Genomic DNA, 17,433 nt, shown 5'->3' with positions numbered 1-17,433 from the left:
ATGTTATTTTGTCACTTGAGGGATATCAGCACACAAAAAGTTGATGAAGTCTGAAACGGAAGTTTGAAGCAAACCACACTGTGGTCACAGCTGGAATTAGAAGGAGGATTGTGAAAGCACGAGAGACGAGCAGTGTGTGCTTTGCAAGGGAGGCATTTTAAGGCATGACAAAATTGTCCCTGACTTTTCCAGGGATAAATCTGACGCTACTGGGGTGGAGTTAAATTGCTTTTTGGGGTTGCATCATATGTTTTCTGTTTTTACAAACAAGAAAAGCCTGACTCAATACAGATTGTTCTGTTAAAGCATCTATTAGATGACCCACAAAAGAACAGCACATTTTGGACCTATTTTTATTGATTTTGTGATTATGAAACATTCTGAAAGTGACCGATCCCTACTTATTATTTACTAATCCCAAGACTGAATAGAGATGATATTGTACATTGCTATTGCCTACAAATCCTGGAATAAAAACTGGAATCAGTTTGCAAAACAAAAACCTGAATGACACAGGTTTGCAAAATGAGCCCTGGTTTTGAATTACCTTAATTGTCATGGCAATAGTGCAGGTGGGAGATGAGATGCTGCAGAAGCAAAACAACACACACCAGTACTGACACTGGGAAGTCCATGACAGCTGTATACACCGAGCAGAGGTGATAAAGCATGTCAGCTTGCATTTTGCCAGGTTTAAAGTAAATGGGCTATTTATTTAATAAATGAGGCATTTATTTAATCATTTATTTAATCTCCAGTATAGGTTAGTCCTTGGACACTGTAAATGGCATCAATTATATCACTTCTCTCCACTGGAGGAAACAAGGGGGCAGAAACGCTCTGCTGGGATGAGGCTTGTTCCACTAGCATTCCCAGCCAGTCACAGCAACCCCTGCAACAAGCATAAACAGCACGACCAGACCAGATGCAAATTTGATCCAAAGGAACTGGCACAAGCTGAAACAACTCACCATCAACATCTCAAGCTACATAAGAAAGGCAGTAATTACACTGCTCTTCCTTAAATACAGCCTTAGAGGTGTCAAGTGAGGTTATCATGGCCCTTAAAATGTCTTGTCTTGTGCTAGATTCAAGACCACCATCATGTTCTGATGAATGAAGTGATACACTAGATACATTTTTATTAATACATTGTACACACAGATAGCTTCTACACTTGCCCCATGCACGGACATCAGAAATTTCTCCCATCCTTCACCTGTTCTGATTTTTATGCCAACTACAGCTTGGTTTGATCCACCAAATGAGGATACAACTAAATAATGTACACCAACCTCCTGGGAAAGATTTAAGACAAAGAAAAAAGAGAAAGGTACCTGTGTCTTTAGGAGACAAAATGAAATAATTTGAAAGTTTTTTCTCACTACTGAACAGGTGAATGCACTACGGTACAGCAGGAGTTACTGTGACCCAAGACTGTATAGGCATTAAGATCAAAGATCTTATCAGAAGTGGACTTTCACAATGGTAGCCACCTCCACAGATTCCCACACTTCTCTTCCCAAAGCAAATCCCCTCCTTTTCAAAATCTGATGACCCAGTTCCCTCCATTAACTTGTCACTGCACTCTGGTGACAGGGAACATGAAGCACACTGTGTTCTGACAGGCTTTTGTCATCGGCTTACCCATACTCTTGGGTTCAAAGTCACTGTCAGTCTACTAGACAGATAAAGCTTGAAAATGCACTTCCCATGGTCCACAGTCATTGTTTAGCTCTGACACTTTCAGCCTGGACAAGGTGGTTTGTGCCACTGGTTAGTCTGCCCAATACAGTCTTTCAGGTTCTTATGCACTAGTGACACGGACTGGTTAAACTGCCAACACTGGCAACAGGATCCTGTAACAGAATTTTATGTTTGGAATCCTGAGACCCAAAGAAGACAGGAAAATCCCTGCTTGCCTCAAGTTAAAACAAAAGTTGGAGGAGTAAACTGATATAAGCAACAAGTCACTGAAAGAAAAAGGAACAGCTGGGAATCCTGTGCATCCCTGATGTGACTCACCCAGGTGAATAAGAGCCATTATGCTATGAAAATGAAGGTTTGTCAGAGGCACCCTTAGGAGGGTGGGGAACAGAACAAAACACCTGAACTTCCTTGTCACAGTTGAAACTTAAGGTCACAAACTCACCCTGCTAGAACATTTGTCAGAGACGAAAAAATAGTATCACTGAAACGCATACATGCTTTTACAGAAGCAAGGCTGGATGAGCTATTTATAGAAGGATGAAGAAACAGAAGATGTAGAAATGGTATTATTTCTTTACACCATGCTTACAGAGTGGACGATGCAAATGCTATCAACAGAGCCCACTACCAGAGCAAAGCCTAAACTTGTAGAACGAGACATTGGCAAGAGAGAGAGAGAATGATACTGTAGTGTTATGTAGTTGCCTCATTTAACACTGCATGTGCATAAGACAGCCCCAAAATAGGCAGCTTTTGAGGAATCATTTGATAGAAAGGAAATACTCAAGTTTTCTTAACATTTTTACCAGCTAATAGGGCTTTCATACCATAAAGATGCTGTGGGTGTTATAGATCTAATGATATACCTGTGTAATTTACTGATTCTCAGAAAAAAAAGTAGATTCATTTTAACAAAACCTTCAGTTTAGTTGAGATCTTTCTGGTTTTGTTTCTTTTTTTCATTTTAGAAAAACACAAAGTTAACAAAACTTACATTTAAATCCAACTTCTTCATGCCAAAGCCTGGATGGTAGTACCTTAAGTATCTAAATATTTGCATAGATAACATCATATATAGGAGATATTTTAGGTTTTAAACAAGTCATACAACCCTTAAGTTATTCTGGACACCTTCAATTCCACCTGCCAGAAGGTGGACGATCCAGAGCTTAATCTTGCTTTGCAAAGCATACTTTTGCAATGGTGAAACACCAGGAACAAACCTGACCCTTTGATCATAAATTGGATAAGTTATTTATGAGAGGGTAGGCGCAAAAGGGAAAACGATGTTAGTAGGAAATGACAAAAGAAAATTCCTCTCGTGTTTCCTAATTTATACCACACTCCACCAGAAAGTAGCCAAGGTTATGAAATATATATATACACACACACATAAATTCTCATTTATGTGGCTGTATTTTTCCTGAAGCTCCTACTTGGAAACTGTAAATTATGGGAATATTAGTTTTTTATCTCTTTCTCTTAACTGAAAAATGGACCATTTATTTGTGTTTGTTCAGTATTGAGTTTAAAACAAGCAAGCCCTAACTAAAGCTTTGAAGTGACATAAAAGAAAGAATGAAGAAATATATATTTTTGCCTTCTTGAAATGCTCCTAGAAATTTATACTAGGCCTTAAAACCCAACAGAAGAAAGTGAAGGGGTCAGAGCTACTTTTGTAGTTTAAAATGTTGGCACAGATTTTCAGATCTGCCTTTTGGAAATCAGATCACAATCAAACAAAAAACCCCCACCTCTAACGAACAAAAAGCCCTACAACTGAGCGCAAGTCAGGTGTTAAAGGGTGATCTCCTAACCATGCCCTCCAGAGTGAATCACCCTGCAAGTGTTCTGTGCAGGCTCCATCTTGTCTTTTGGTCCAAGGCATAATCACAGGAGAAGGATTTCAAAAGGCAGGAATCCTGCTTGGCTGCTTAAGAAGCACTAATGATACATTTGCTCCAGTTACTCACGTAGATCATCTCCATAAGGAATAATGGGGAGTTAGATAAATAGAGCATTGGAACTACCAGCTGTCCATGTGACAGTCCTGTCACCAGCCCGGTGCTAAGCCTAGGAGTGTTCAGGGCATGGTAATCTGCCTTATCTTAAAAGAAGTGTAACTTAAATGATTTTATTATCATCTGCAAGCAGCAACCAGGAGACTAATTTGCTTGTTTGTCAATAATTTTCAGTTATGTTGTTTAGAAAAGGCTGACTGTAAACACAGAATGACAGGACGGGCTCAGACAAAAGGCTTGTGAGTCTGTCTCCAACAGTAGCCAGCTCCCACTCCAGCCATTAAAATACATTGATTTGCATGGAAAAAAAGGACTTCACATTCAAGCTGTCATTCTTTCATTATTTTTCTACTATATAGAGGGAATATATGCTACATCATATTTATTTAGATTCCTATTTGCCAGCATTTTTTATTAAGCTAAAAAATAACACTTTTGAAAGGCAGATTAAAATACAAAAAATGTGGTACAGAGATTTTTTGGGGGTAATTACAATAAATACCCTAACGTTCCAAGCACTCCAGTTACTCGAATAGCTGGTGTCCAGTTACTTATGGAATGAATCATAGAATGGTTTGGGTTGGAAGGGACCTTAAATACCACTTAGTTCCAACCGCCCTGCCATGGGCAAGGACACCTTCCACTAGATCAGGTTGCTCCAAGCCCCATCCTTGAACACTTCCAGGGATGGGGCAGCCACAGCTTCTCTGGGCAAACTGTGCCAGTGCCTCACCACCCTCATAGTGAGCAATTTCTTCCTAAAATCTAATCTAAACCTGTCCTCTGTCAGTTTAAAGACATTCCCTCTTATTCTATGACTCCATGCCCTTGTAAAAAGCCCCTCTCCAGCTCTCTTGTAGCCACCTTTAGGTACTGGATAGCTACTTAAATCCTTCAACATTTAAGAATTATTGATTCAGACCCAAGGTCTATTTCTGAAAAACAAAACTTCAAGAAACTAATCAGGACATGAAAAATGTACAATGTACAGTGAACTAGCCAAAGGGGAAAAAATAAAGATTGACCTTTTCTGCACCTACAGGAGAAACTGCTGCTGACAAAAGTTGTTTTAATTTAAATAACACTCATGGTCAATTTTATCAGATATAGGTGCAGATCTCGCTGTATCCTCCCATGGCATCTCATACAGTTAATGCAGCATCTTCTCCGCTGGCTTTGATAAGTTTAACCTCCCCAGTCTCAGATGTGCTCAGAATACTCTTACCATTCCAGGTGAATGGTCCTATCCTTCCTCCCAGCCTGCCCCTCTGACCCAGAGGACCTTTCTCTGTTCTACATCTCCAGCTGCTCTGAAATTTTCTGAACGGTCTTATTTATGCTTAAATTTTTGCCACCAAGATCCTTCAGGGACTACTGTCATGCCACATACCACACAGAACTGAAAAGTATTTCCCCTCTAAGCAGACCCATTATCACTGGGTTTTGCCTTCTGCCTACCATCTGCAAACAACCACTTTCACACATTCACCCAAGCTACTGCTCGTAGAAGACATGCCCCAGGTTTATGTGCATCTTTTTCTTGTTGATTTAAGTATCTTCCCTTAATACCTTTCTAATCTTAGTGTACTTAGAAACACTGAAAACAGCCAGGTTACTGCTTCATTAGTTCCTTATGTGCTACCTTTGTTGTAAATACTGCCCAGCTTCATAACAATACAAGTATGTGTGTGTTCCTAGTTCAAGTCAAATTTGTATGATGATTTGCTAGTCAACAGGTTCACTATTAACAATTGTCCAGCAATGGTTATAGGCATGTAATTAATAATATAAATTCATATTAAACAACTAATTACATTAAATAATGCTAAACAACTAGTACTAAATGTACCATACACACAAAAAAAGGTCCCTTTTGCTCGTAATCCTTCATCTGACAGTTGTCTTGTATTGATGTCTGATGTGTTGATTAGGGTAGAACGAAAGCAGGACAGACATATATAGTAGTATCCCAGCTTCTGAATAACTGCAGCTTAAGGACATCCTGAATCAGACAACATTGTGTGTTTTTCTAATTTCTATCAGTGATCTCTCCTCTGCATGTGGCCAGTGTCCCTTGGAATGCAAGGGAGTGTAAAGTTCTGGCATCTGCAGCTTCCTTTGCAAAGAGTTCCTTGGGTCTGCCAGCCTCCAGTGTGGAGAGCTGCCTCCTGGATTTAGGTGGAAGCCTTCTACCAACTTCATACAACACCCTGTAGATCTGGCAGTGGCAGAGGCAATGAACAGTGAACCCTGACCTCTCTTCATGCCACACATAATTTTGAAGATTTCTATAATTTCTCCCTTCAGGCACTTTCTGAGGCAGATGACAGGCATTTCTGACAGCTGAGGACAGCAAGCTCAGTAGTTCTTCACCCAGAAGCTGTTTGAGGCCTTTGATGATCCTTTTGGCCCTTCTCTTGCACTTTCCAGTTCTGCTAAATATTTTTGATCAGAACTACAGAGAGTACTCAAGACAACAGCAAACAGCAGCTTTATGCAGCATACTAAGGCTCTGTGGTTGGCTTTCTGTTCACTTCCTAATAATTCCTAGTGTTTGATTTGCTTTCTGACCACTGAACAACAAGCTAATGCTTTTACAGAACTACTACCTATAGCTCCAAGATCTTGCTCCTAAGGGGTAATAGCTAGCTTGGTCTTAAAAAAGGAAAATATTTTTCTTTTCACATTCAAAATCCCACAAAAGCCTCAGAAACATGTCTAAAATGACACTGTTTACTAAGGAAGTGATTTCTTATTATCATTTAAAAAGAGTATGGAATTAAAAATGGAGTGAAAAGCTTTTAATCTTTTTAGGGAGGACAAATCTAGGAATGTCAGCCACTGTTTTTATCAGTTTTAACCATGTTTAAACATCCACGTTAACTTATTCTGAGAGCAAACTACCCACAACAACATTCTGATATGACAGCATTCACAGCCACTCCACAGCCCACACAATTATAAGAGGAGGAGTGTAGGCAGAAGAGCACAAAGAACAGTTTCACTATCATGTATTCTTTCAAACATCACTCAAATCACTTTCATTTGTGTCTTCTTTGTTTTGCCCTCCCTCTGAAATCTTCTGAAAGTAGTGGAATGATCCTTCTCAAAGAGAGATGTTGGTAAAACTCAAACATGCCAGCCACTTAAATGCACACAAGCAGAACAGTGCTTTCAAAGTCATGTAGCTTGAAAATATAAATATGTTCAAGTGCTCTCTTGAATTAAGACCCCACAGGCAATTTACAGCCTTGGTTCCTGCAGCTCACTGCAGTTTTACTTCAAACCACTTGAGCTCAGCCACACAATAACAACAAAAGTTTTGAAATGTGATCTACCCAGAAACAAACCCAGTCTGTTCTATTTATCCAGGATGGAGATGAAAAATGCTAGTTAAAACAGGTAAGACCTTTCTTACAGAGCCTTTCCAACTCACTTGAAAGTATATGTGTACGTATATTTAACTCAGAATTTTTCAAATCTGTTTGACTGTGATGAGAGCAGAGCTGAGGCAGTACAAGAGGGTAAAGGAGGAAGGAAAGAGGGTATCCACGCTATGAGGCTATTTTCCTTAGGTTGTTTATACAGGTCTTGGTGACAGACAGGCTCCAACAAAAGCCAGGGCCAATGAAAGAAAAATCTTTTAATAAGTTAATTTTTTTTTTTGAGAACAAGTCAAGGTTACACAAGTCTTCCATTAAAAAAATTCTGCAAAAGCTAAAGAATAAGTAACACCAGTCATAATCTGAGATGTACTGAAACGTTCTTAGACAAAATCCAAGAGCAAAAAGACAGAAAGAAAGCTTCCTTCAATACCGTAGATGACTAGAAATGGTGACCACTTTCAAGCATGCAATTCAGGTTAAATAATATATTGCAGTCACCAGATGGGTCACCTACAAAAGGAAAGTAGGGTCAATCTGTCAACTCTCTCTGAGTGGTGTCGCTGACATAGTTATTATTGGCAAATCAAAGCATGTTGACAAGATAAGAAGCAGGTGGCAAGGTTCGTGTTATTGTTTCATCTGGAAATGAGACACTAATAGAAACTCAAAATACAGTATTTTTTTTCATAACATTTCCGGAGGAACAGAGTTTACTTCGAGAGATAAAAACTGAAATTATTTCAGGTTGCTGGATTAGGATAAAAGGTCTATAAAAGACTTCTCTATTCTGACAAGCCTACCCTTTTTTTTTTTTTTTAATTAACTCCTAAGAAAGATAAAATCTGAAGAGAAACCACCCCTTGCATTTCTATGGCTTGAAATTCTCTCCAAAATGTAAGCTGATTGTACCATTAGGAATGCACGGCTTTGTGTAAAAATATAAAGTTGAAGGTAACACTACATGCAGCTCACAAACTAAAAAAGCAGAGAAATCATAAAGGACATATAAAGCAAAAAAGTCAGATAGAGCCTTCCTGAGTTTATTCCTTAAAGGCACAGCAGAAATTTCTATTTTGTGCCAATAATGTCGCATAAAAAATTTCAATATGCTCTTAGAACATGGGATTAAAAAAAATTACGTAAAAGATAATTTTCTTTATCTGAAACATCTGTGTGTGGTAACAGATATAAATCTGTGATGCAACTGATTTGCCCTAGAACAGTTCTTGAAGTCTCCGTGTGGTTTTTACTTCTCTTAAAAAATAAGCCCGTTACTTCCATCATTAAAAATCCCAGGCATTTAGTTTTGCTTTTCCAAAAATCAGTATTATTTTTCCTTTTGAAAAAATATCCTCATGTGATAACAAATAAAACACAGCATCCCTTTTAATTGCGAAACAAGTAATTGCTGATGCGATTCCTTCAAGATAACTGTAAAAAAAAAAGGCATATAATTACAGAAACCTTGGTAAACAAGGTTTACCTGGAGTAAACATCCAGCTGTTTACTCACCCATTTCTTGTCTGGTACTGCAGACTCCCGTCCCATACTTTTCTAACTCTATGGTCACAGTTTTCAAAGCATTAACATCTGTTTCTGCGAAGCCGAGGTAGTTATAAGAACCCATATTGATTACATTCTTGATAGTCCTTCCTGTAAACCTAGAATTAAAGCAAATTTTAAACAATAGTGCAACTTCCCCTCCAACAACAAGTGAAAAGAAAAAAATCCCAAAATTTTTCCACCAAATTTTGTTCTATTTGGGAACTTATAGTCCTCTAACAACCCAAAGGTTTTTTACAGCCTTTCTCTTTTTTCTGGCTAAATACTCTTTCCTGGTCAGAATGTTTTCTAGAAGCCAAGCTGTAGATGGCAATATAGTGGTTATTAGGTGAAAGGCTGCTTTTGTGGATTTAAAGAAATAAACCAACCTAAAACTTCATTTAAGGAACAACTTTGAGACGCTAATTTTTCAAGCAAAATGTCAACAGCTTCCACAAAGTCTTCAGTGTTCTCATACAGACAGAGAAATTAAACATGATGAAAATGTTGTGGGAAACACTAAGATACATTCTCACTAAACTGAAAAATAGCCAACCTACACATTGTCTACGCTCTGAATTCCCACAGCTGTTTAATTCAGTTGTGATACACTGAAATCTTCAAGCTGTAATCTGCTTAAAACCCGCTCCCAAAGACTCACTGTGAAAGCAAGAATCCACATTCACGCAATGCAAGAGATTGTGATTTAAATCCTAACCATGGGACACAAGAAATTTTGTTGTAATATTCTGAGTAAAGGTCTATCGTTAGAAATGAAGCATCAGCAGTTTTACTTGTGCTGACACAGCCAAACAAACCCATTTGTGATTGACTTGGAAATCCATACTGCGTTTCCAAACAATTCCAGAGGAAAAGGGTCAGATTGTCAGCAACTTGCAGATGTACCAGGAGTATTCTTTTGAAGCTGAGAGGTGCAGAGTGTAAGATGACTCACCTAAATGTCCAGTTGTAATCATCTGTAACACGTTCCATGAGGTCAAACTGTGGCCCAGGGACACTGCAAATTGGCCGGTTCCAGTTATCCCGTATTCTCATATAGAGGTTTCTGGTGTAAAAGTTCTCAAAATCTTGATAAAGTGGCACAAAATCCTGGTTTGAAAACATGCACAGGGTTATGTTGCTGGGAAAATGTCTGCTTCTGTACCCAAGTCATTCCCATTAACAAGGAAAAAAGGATTCATTAGTAAATAGAGAGCTGTAACAGTCACATATTCCTATGTCACACACAACTCCAAAAATCAAGTATCTTACTTTAATTCTTTTGAAACACAGTGTTGGATTTTTTAAGTGGTGGAGTTTTTTGTTGGTTTTTGTTTGTCTGCTTGTGTTTTTAGATTGGGTTCTTTTTTTTCTATGAGGAGGTGTCAACTGCTTGTTTTTTTTTAAATGGTCAACAAGTTGGTTTAACTCTCCATTTGTATCTTGAAAGTTGGAAATGGAAAAATTAAAGATTCTTTCACTTGGAGAAACCAACTGCTTCAAATTCAGCATCTTGCTATGTGTGGAGCAGACTGAAAACTAAGATAAACAACTCATTACATTTCAAGAAATGCTGGATACATTAGATAAAAGCTACTGCAGTGTAAGTGATCTGGGCATTGCTGGCCTAGACTAGACATGCAAACAGCCAGTTAATACAACTGGTTTGGTTGACAATTTCTATTTATGGATTTTACTTGGAAATTAAATTTAAAAAATGTAAGGTATCTAAACAAAGTTTTATATGAAACAGGAATATATCCATGTTGGACACTGGATACAATAAACTGCTAAAATAACACGGCACATAGTTGACATACACAGGAGAATTAAATGAAGATGTAATCCATGCTGAAGGACAAGAAAATTTAACTGGCACAACTGGCATCAACAAGTGGTCAAACCATGCAGTGAATTGAAAATGATATTCATTAAGCTGTGTGTTCAGCTTTGGAAAGATAAATCAGGAAACAATTTCAGAATTTTATTTGTAAGGGGAACAGTAACACTATTCCCATTTTCCCTTCATTTTGCCAGGTGTTACTGTAAATGATGACTCAAACTGCACAGAGAAAGAGGAGCAACCAAAAATTCTAAACAAAGTTGGAAGGCACTTGAGCTTGCTAAGGTGCAAGTTTCACTTAGAACTATGTGGGATGAAAAAATTTCTAAGTCAGGACTTGCAAGAATTCAGGCTACATTCACTTTGTGCCAGGACATGATTCCCGAGTGCTCTGTGAGCAGCAGTTCAGGAAACATAAGCCAGCAATTACAAAAATCACTGCCTGTGGATGTGAAGGCAGCCAGGTGGGACAAAGGAAGATCGGGGTTTAAGAGGTTTGACAAGATGATATATTTAACAATAAGGCATTCCTGAGTTTTCTTGTGTCGTGGATCAACTTAAGTGCACCTCTATTTCGCTGAGAGTATTATAACACTCTTGGAACAACATGAACATCTCTCTGGGTAAAAATCATGATTTTACCTATATATACAGGTACATAAGAGTACAGGTGCATATAACTCTACTGCAGTGTGAGTCATTCCCCTCATCCTTATGCAATGCTCTCTGAGATGAAAGGTGTATTCCTTGTTAGTTCGACAGGTTGCTGTAAATCACTTGCAAGCAGGGGAAAACTCAGCTGTGGATACATAACGTCTTTTTCATACATACTTTTTGTTGTTCTCTCTCTTCAGCAATGTTACGTTTTTCTAGTCCCCAGGCTCTCATAAAATCTCGCAGGTAGCCAAATATTGTTCCCACTGCAAAACCCACGACAGTAAAAACTGCAACATACATTGGTGCCTGTTCAAAGTGCTCAATAAATGTCTTTTTGTAGAGAGTTCCGTTTGACACGCCATTCTTCTGAAAATACAGAACAGAAACTTGTGATTAATACATTTCATCTATTCAAAGCTTACACCTTAGACCTGGAGGCAAATCATCTTCTCTAATTAGCAGAGACATTCAGACCTCACACTGTACCAGCTGAAGAGAACCTTTAACACTGCAGTTGCTACTGACCACTACAAATATCTTCCATTTTCTCACCTCTCCACCAATGTCCTCAATTGCAGGTGTCTCCAACACCACTCCCTTGTCTATTTTGAAACACGTGAAACTTATGAAGGATTGGCAATGTATTATTGTGTAATTGGACAATTATTTCAAAGGTGATTAAAGGGAAACCACAATACTCTGTCTTGCAAGGCAGAGCAATAAAAAGGGAAGGGCAGAATTAAAAACTCACCTACACTGTTCCTGACTGCTTCTGGAAGTCTTGTGCAACCCATTGCAGCAACTAACCTATATACAACAAAATTCAGCCTAAAATAGGGCAGCTTTACCATGATGTTCCTCAGATCTGAGGAAGTATCCAAAACCATTACAATACCAGCCTTCCATTTCTGTTCTGATTTCACAAATGCTTTTAATCCCATTTTCAGTGATATCTCCCTCTTTTAAGGGTACTTAAAAACAAAATAAAGAAGAGTAAAAGAAAAGAAAACAAAACAAAACAAAAGATAAAAAAGGAAGAGACACACAGACACCCTTGATTGTTGGAATTAGTGAGCCCATTGTAAGCAAATTCTAAATATTGACAACAGTGTATGGACAAAATATTTTGTCATGAAAATATTCTAAAATTTTAATTCTCAAATTAAAGAAGCTAAGTTTTCCAGTTGCAGTCTTCTCAAACCAACTCATATTGAGTTGGCTCATCAGCTTATTCTTTGAAAGAGAGGTAACTCCCTTATTTCTGCAAAAATACAGTTACTGTCTAGTAACATCCAACCTGCCAATTCAAAAATAACAAAACATAATCCAGAAAAAATAGTTCCCTCTGTTTAACCAAAAAAAAAAAAAAATAGTAAAAAAATCCAGGAGTAAATAGATTTTTGAGAATATTCTATAGCAAACTACCCACATACACACCAAACCCCTACTTAACACTAACCATTCCTCCTTTCTTCTTTTTTGAGGGATGAACTAAAAAAAGTAGATTGTCTAGGTACATAATGTAGCAAGCTGAAATAGAATATTCATATTAAAAACAACTGTCAATTCAGTATACTTGTAAGATAGAGTATTATGGATCCTCATATTGCATTAAAATGTCTTCATCTTCAAAGGATTTTGATTTCGGTTTTATGTTGCTGTCCAATTCTGGATTCATGAAGATTTTTTGGGAGAGAGAGAAATAAAAAAAAATTAAAAAAAAGAAAAAATAGAAAAAGAAAAAAAAGGAGGGAAAAAAGGGGTGTTGGGCACAAGAGAGAATATAAAGCCTTTGGAGGAAACTCAAAAAGGAAAAAAAGTGCTGGTAGGGCTGAACAGAACCCCATTTAGACTTTGGAAAGACTTATTGCAATGCAAGAGAAGGAATGCAGGGCTGGCTCTCCCCATGTGAGGGTAGACCTTTGAAGTAATGTTACACATGCACTCCTACCTCAAGCAAATTGCTCTTTTAGGGCAACCTATTTACCATGAAAAACATTTTATGAGGATGAGTTAAATACATGGTCAAGTCAAATTTCACAAGAGTCACAACAGCTTTGTGCACACAGCGATCAGATAAAGTAAATATTTCAGGATTAAGGATTAAGCTCAGTCATATTACCTTACATCTGCCACAAGCTAAGAGGATATTTATGTCACCTATGGAAATTCAATTGGCATTGTAGCTTGATGTGCTTGATTCAACTGGCATCAAGATGTGATGACACCTGAGCCCAGAGGAGAGAATGATGTTGTTTCTGTTTATCAATTTTATTAAGAAACACTTTATTGCTGTATATCTTATTGGCAAAGGAACAGGGGAGCTCATATCAAACTTGTGCACTGCAACACTCTTCTTCCACAATAAAACTCTCCTGTTGTGGAATTCTTATTTCAGCTGCTGCCATTTTATACAGTCAGTATGACATACATATTTAAACTTGCTATCACCTGCTATCCTCAATACAAACATCTAGTAGTAAATGACATCCATGGTAATAAAGTACTAAGAATGCACAGTAGGATGTGATCCACATTCTCCAGTCTATGAATGATGAAAACCAAGAGTCTTCAAACAGCCCAAGGTTGGGAGAACAAATTCAAAAAATACAGTGACATTTTGTCTAAAAACTTAAGCGAGGAAACCAAAGGGTATTTCCTCCATTCTTAGAGTTCCACAAAAAAGTAGAGAAAGAGTCTCATATTAGGAATAAGCAAAACAAGTGGATTTGCTGCTTTTAGAAAGTGGCAGTGGGGGTGTTTTTGTGCAGCAATTAAAATCCAAGCACAGGGTAGGGGTGACTGACTGAACATCATAAGGAAGTTCAGCACTTCCAGCCAGCCTAAACAGTCAGAGGATGAATGGTTAGTTGGCATTTTGTGCTACATTACTGTTGACTTTTTATATGTTATCATAAAGTTTAATTGGAGAAGAAAGAGGTGGATTTGGAGACTGCATTTAAAGCATGTGGACAGTGAAGATAGATGTTATTCAGGTGTTGCTGGCACTGAAATAAAATACAGCAGATTTCCTCCAAATGCCTGAAACGATTCAAAGATCATTAGTTACACTATTACACATCAGGTTCTTTGCTGACCTGTGCTCTCCAAGTATATTATTATCTATAATAACATCTGCAGTAGACAGTACACTTTCCAGCTCCATATCTTCAACTGTAGCAATTGATTAAGTAAGGATTCTAAAAAAAAATATATTCTTCCAATTTCCAGCAATTGCTGGCTTTGAGATTTTATAGGTCAGATTGTGCTATCATGTTTAATAGTCATCAGGGGATAATTATGAATGTGTTCTTCATTTTTGAACCTACAAATGCTGGGAAAATGAATTGCAACTTTTGCTAATTGATTTAATCTGTAGAAAATGTGTTTTCTTTTATATAATAATAAAAAATAATACCTGATAGTGTCACGACAATTTACTTTGACCATTGTTATCCCTTCAGCTTTCCTATTCAGCCAATTACACAACTCATAATTTTCTGTACTTAAATAAATTCTGCCTCTCCACTTGTGCCTTCCCAAACTAGAATAATCTTAATCTGTATAATTCTCGTCCAGTCTCCCTGTCCTAGCATGGATTTAAATCCAAAAAGAACAAATAAAAAAATTGATATTTTAAAAATTTCTCTTCACTCTGCAAAGTTCAATAAAACCTTTTTGAGATGCAGAGGAAGTGAATTAAAATTGCATACACACTTGAGGACACAATATGGATTTATACATCTGCAAATACCGCTTTATCTTCTTTTCTGTTGCTTTTTAAAGACTCTTAACATTCTGTTTGCCTTCTTTCCACAGTTCACAGTTTCACAACATCTCTTATGATTACATATATCCTTTCTCAGTTGCAAAAATACCTTATTTAGAGCACACTGCTATTTGTGCATTCTTAGGACCATTTTCCCCTCCAATTAAGTAATTGTTTTTTATTTAGTGACCTGCAACTTTGTCTACTGCTTTATCAACATTACACACTACCAATGAGAAAGTTCTGTCGTGTTTTTCTTGTTTAGGCCTGTTTTTTTACTAACCTGAAGAATTCTGTATTGTCAACATAATATTTTGTCACCTATTTCTCCTCATCTATTTTTCCAGACCATTGGTGAAAACAGGAGAGAGCACAGGTCCAGTAAGTGATCCCTGGGGGACTCTGTTCCCTGCATCTCCCAGATCACCTTTTCAAAAATCATTTATTTGTAACCCCCAATTTCTCTGGCAAAAAGGCCAAGTTAAGCAGCAGCCCAGTTACTCAGCAATTTCATGTTTGGCTTCCTTTAAAAATCTTGAGGAAATACCCTTTGCATACCCTAATCCACATTTTATTGGCTTGTTTTAAAAATTCTGCTGGCATCCCATATCAAACCAGTTTCTCAGTAGCCTGTCACCAGTTTCTCAGTAGCCTGTCATAGAGTAAGAATGTTTTCCAAGCAGGGAATCTCTGGGTGCAGCATAAAGAGACCCAAATGCAGGAAGGCTATAGATGAAATTCAATCAAATGGATGTTTTGCCACGGAATTTGACAAATACAGGATTTCATTGACTTCTTGGAAGCCAAAAGCACAATCAGGGTATGCAACTTTGGTGTGTTGAGTCTCTGCTTAACTGGTTTCCCATAAGACACTGCAACAAGGGAATTTCTGGGCAAGATTTTGATGCCAAGGAAGTCAACAGGAGTGATGCCAACGCAGCAAAGTCAGCCTGAAGTGCAGCACCTCTTAGATTCCCATGTGCTGTAGCTACCCAAAGTATTTTGAAACTCTCTCATAATAAAGAACTCTTTCCTAAATGCTTTCAATTTTTTAAAATGGAGAAATTAACTCTGACAACAAATCTAACAGTGCTATTGGAATGGTCACCAGTATAAAATACTGAATATAATGGACATGCAATCTTGATTGAAATAGCTTGCTCTAACAATAATGTAAGATAATCTTGAAGTCTATTAAGCAATATCATTTTAAGAAATAGTTACAAAATATATTTACATTGGCAAAGAATAATAATAGGATAGCTATGCAATAGCACGAACAATACTTAAACATTTGTTCACGCTACCCTTACAGTTAGGAGATACTTTTTCATTGCATTTAGGTCCTGCAGCCTCTGGAATTGTGCTATTTGGCATGAGCCAGATTTGCATCAAGAGGAGAGTGAAGAATTGAACAGCACAGACATAGTGTACAGTACCAAACCTGTCTGCTGGCCCAGATTAATTTACCAGTAAAGAGGTAATCACTTATGCTGGCACAAGTTATGAGTAAACCTATGTGAATGGAGTTGCATCAAGGAAACTGAGACCCAAGAACTTGTGTTTTTATGCAAATCTTTCTGTAGAGACAACAAGCTCTAAAGAAGCCCAGAAATCCCAATCTGCTTTTTGAAACCTCTCCTTAATTAAATATTTTTCAGCTATTATGTCCACTTCCAACATAGCAGCAGTAGGTGCTGTCAGGTATCTCCTTGAAATAAAACTACTGGGAGAACAATAAAGTCTTTGTCTTTGAATGTAAGTGCCCTGTGAGGAATAAAATCTGATCCAGAAGCAGATGAAATTTTATTTTATGCATATTTCTGGATCAGATTTTATCAAGTTGTTGCATGCAACCTATTAAAAAACAATGCAAGCTGACTGATCTACTTAATGCTTCCCAGACAGATATGAAGAGATAAGTGTTGAAAACTGTGAACTAAGTGACAGCTCAATATCTACCAGACTTCAAGATGACAATGAAAATCTTGAGCAAATTAGGACAGTGCATTCCTACAGCAAAAAGCTGATGGGAGAACAGACATGACCACTGATGCAACATCTGATTGATTGCAGATGGTTTGGTTCTAAACAGATGTTTCCTCCCCAGCAGTTGAAGAAAAGCATCTGGGGTAGGATCCTAAATGGAGATGATTTTAGATGTCCTAGGACGTGTGAGACAGTCACATGGAGAAGAATATAAATATCTACATAAATAATGACATAAATAAATGACAGGATCTTTAGAGGTCTGTAACCTTCTGGAGCAGAAGATGAAGATGGGGTACTACAGGGTTCCATTTCAGCCATGAGAAAGATATGGTCCAGCTGAATCCCACTCAGGTCTTCCCACTGGACAGTCACAGCTTGAAGTGTCTGGTATGCAATTCTGTGCCATAATTACTGTATTTTCCCCCAAATCACCTAGACATCCATTAGACACTGGAGTATGGCTGTATGCAGTTCCCAGGAGAACAAAAAAAAAAAAGGAAACTGAAATTATGA

General features: G+C 37.7%; 1 protein-coding gene across 1 annotated transcript in view; it reads right to left on the bottom strand.

Annotated features, from left to right (window-relative positions):
- SPTLC3 (serine palmitoyltransferase long chain base subunit 3) overlaps positions 1–17,433 on the bottom strand; it is an 87,384-nt gene that overhangs the window by 40,649 nt on the left and 29,302 nt on the right. Inside the window, exons 5-7 of the mRNA XM_039389847.1 lie at positions 11,334–11,525; positions 9,615–9,769; positions 8,630–8,778 (exon numbers count right to left, since the gene is read on the bottom strand). Coding sequence (XP_039245781.1) covers positions 8,630–8,778; positions 9,615–9,769; positions 11,334–11,525 — 496 coding nt within the window. The remainder of the gene's footprint in view (positions 1–8,629; positions 8,779–9,614; positions 9,770–11,333; positions 11,526–17,433) is intronic.

The sequence above is a fragment of the Pipra filicauda genome, unplaced genomic scaffold (assembly GCF_003945595.2).
Source record: "Pipra filicauda isolate LSUMZ 115617 unplaced genomic scaffold, ASM394559v2 scaffold77_size3566232_pilon, whole genome shotgun sequence".
Lineage (NCBI taxonomy): Eukaryota > Metazoa > Chordata > Aves > Passeriformes > Pipridae > Pipra > Pipra filicauda.
Note: the sequence above shows the minus strand (reverse complement) of the source record. Positions and strands in the feature narration are given on the sequence as shown.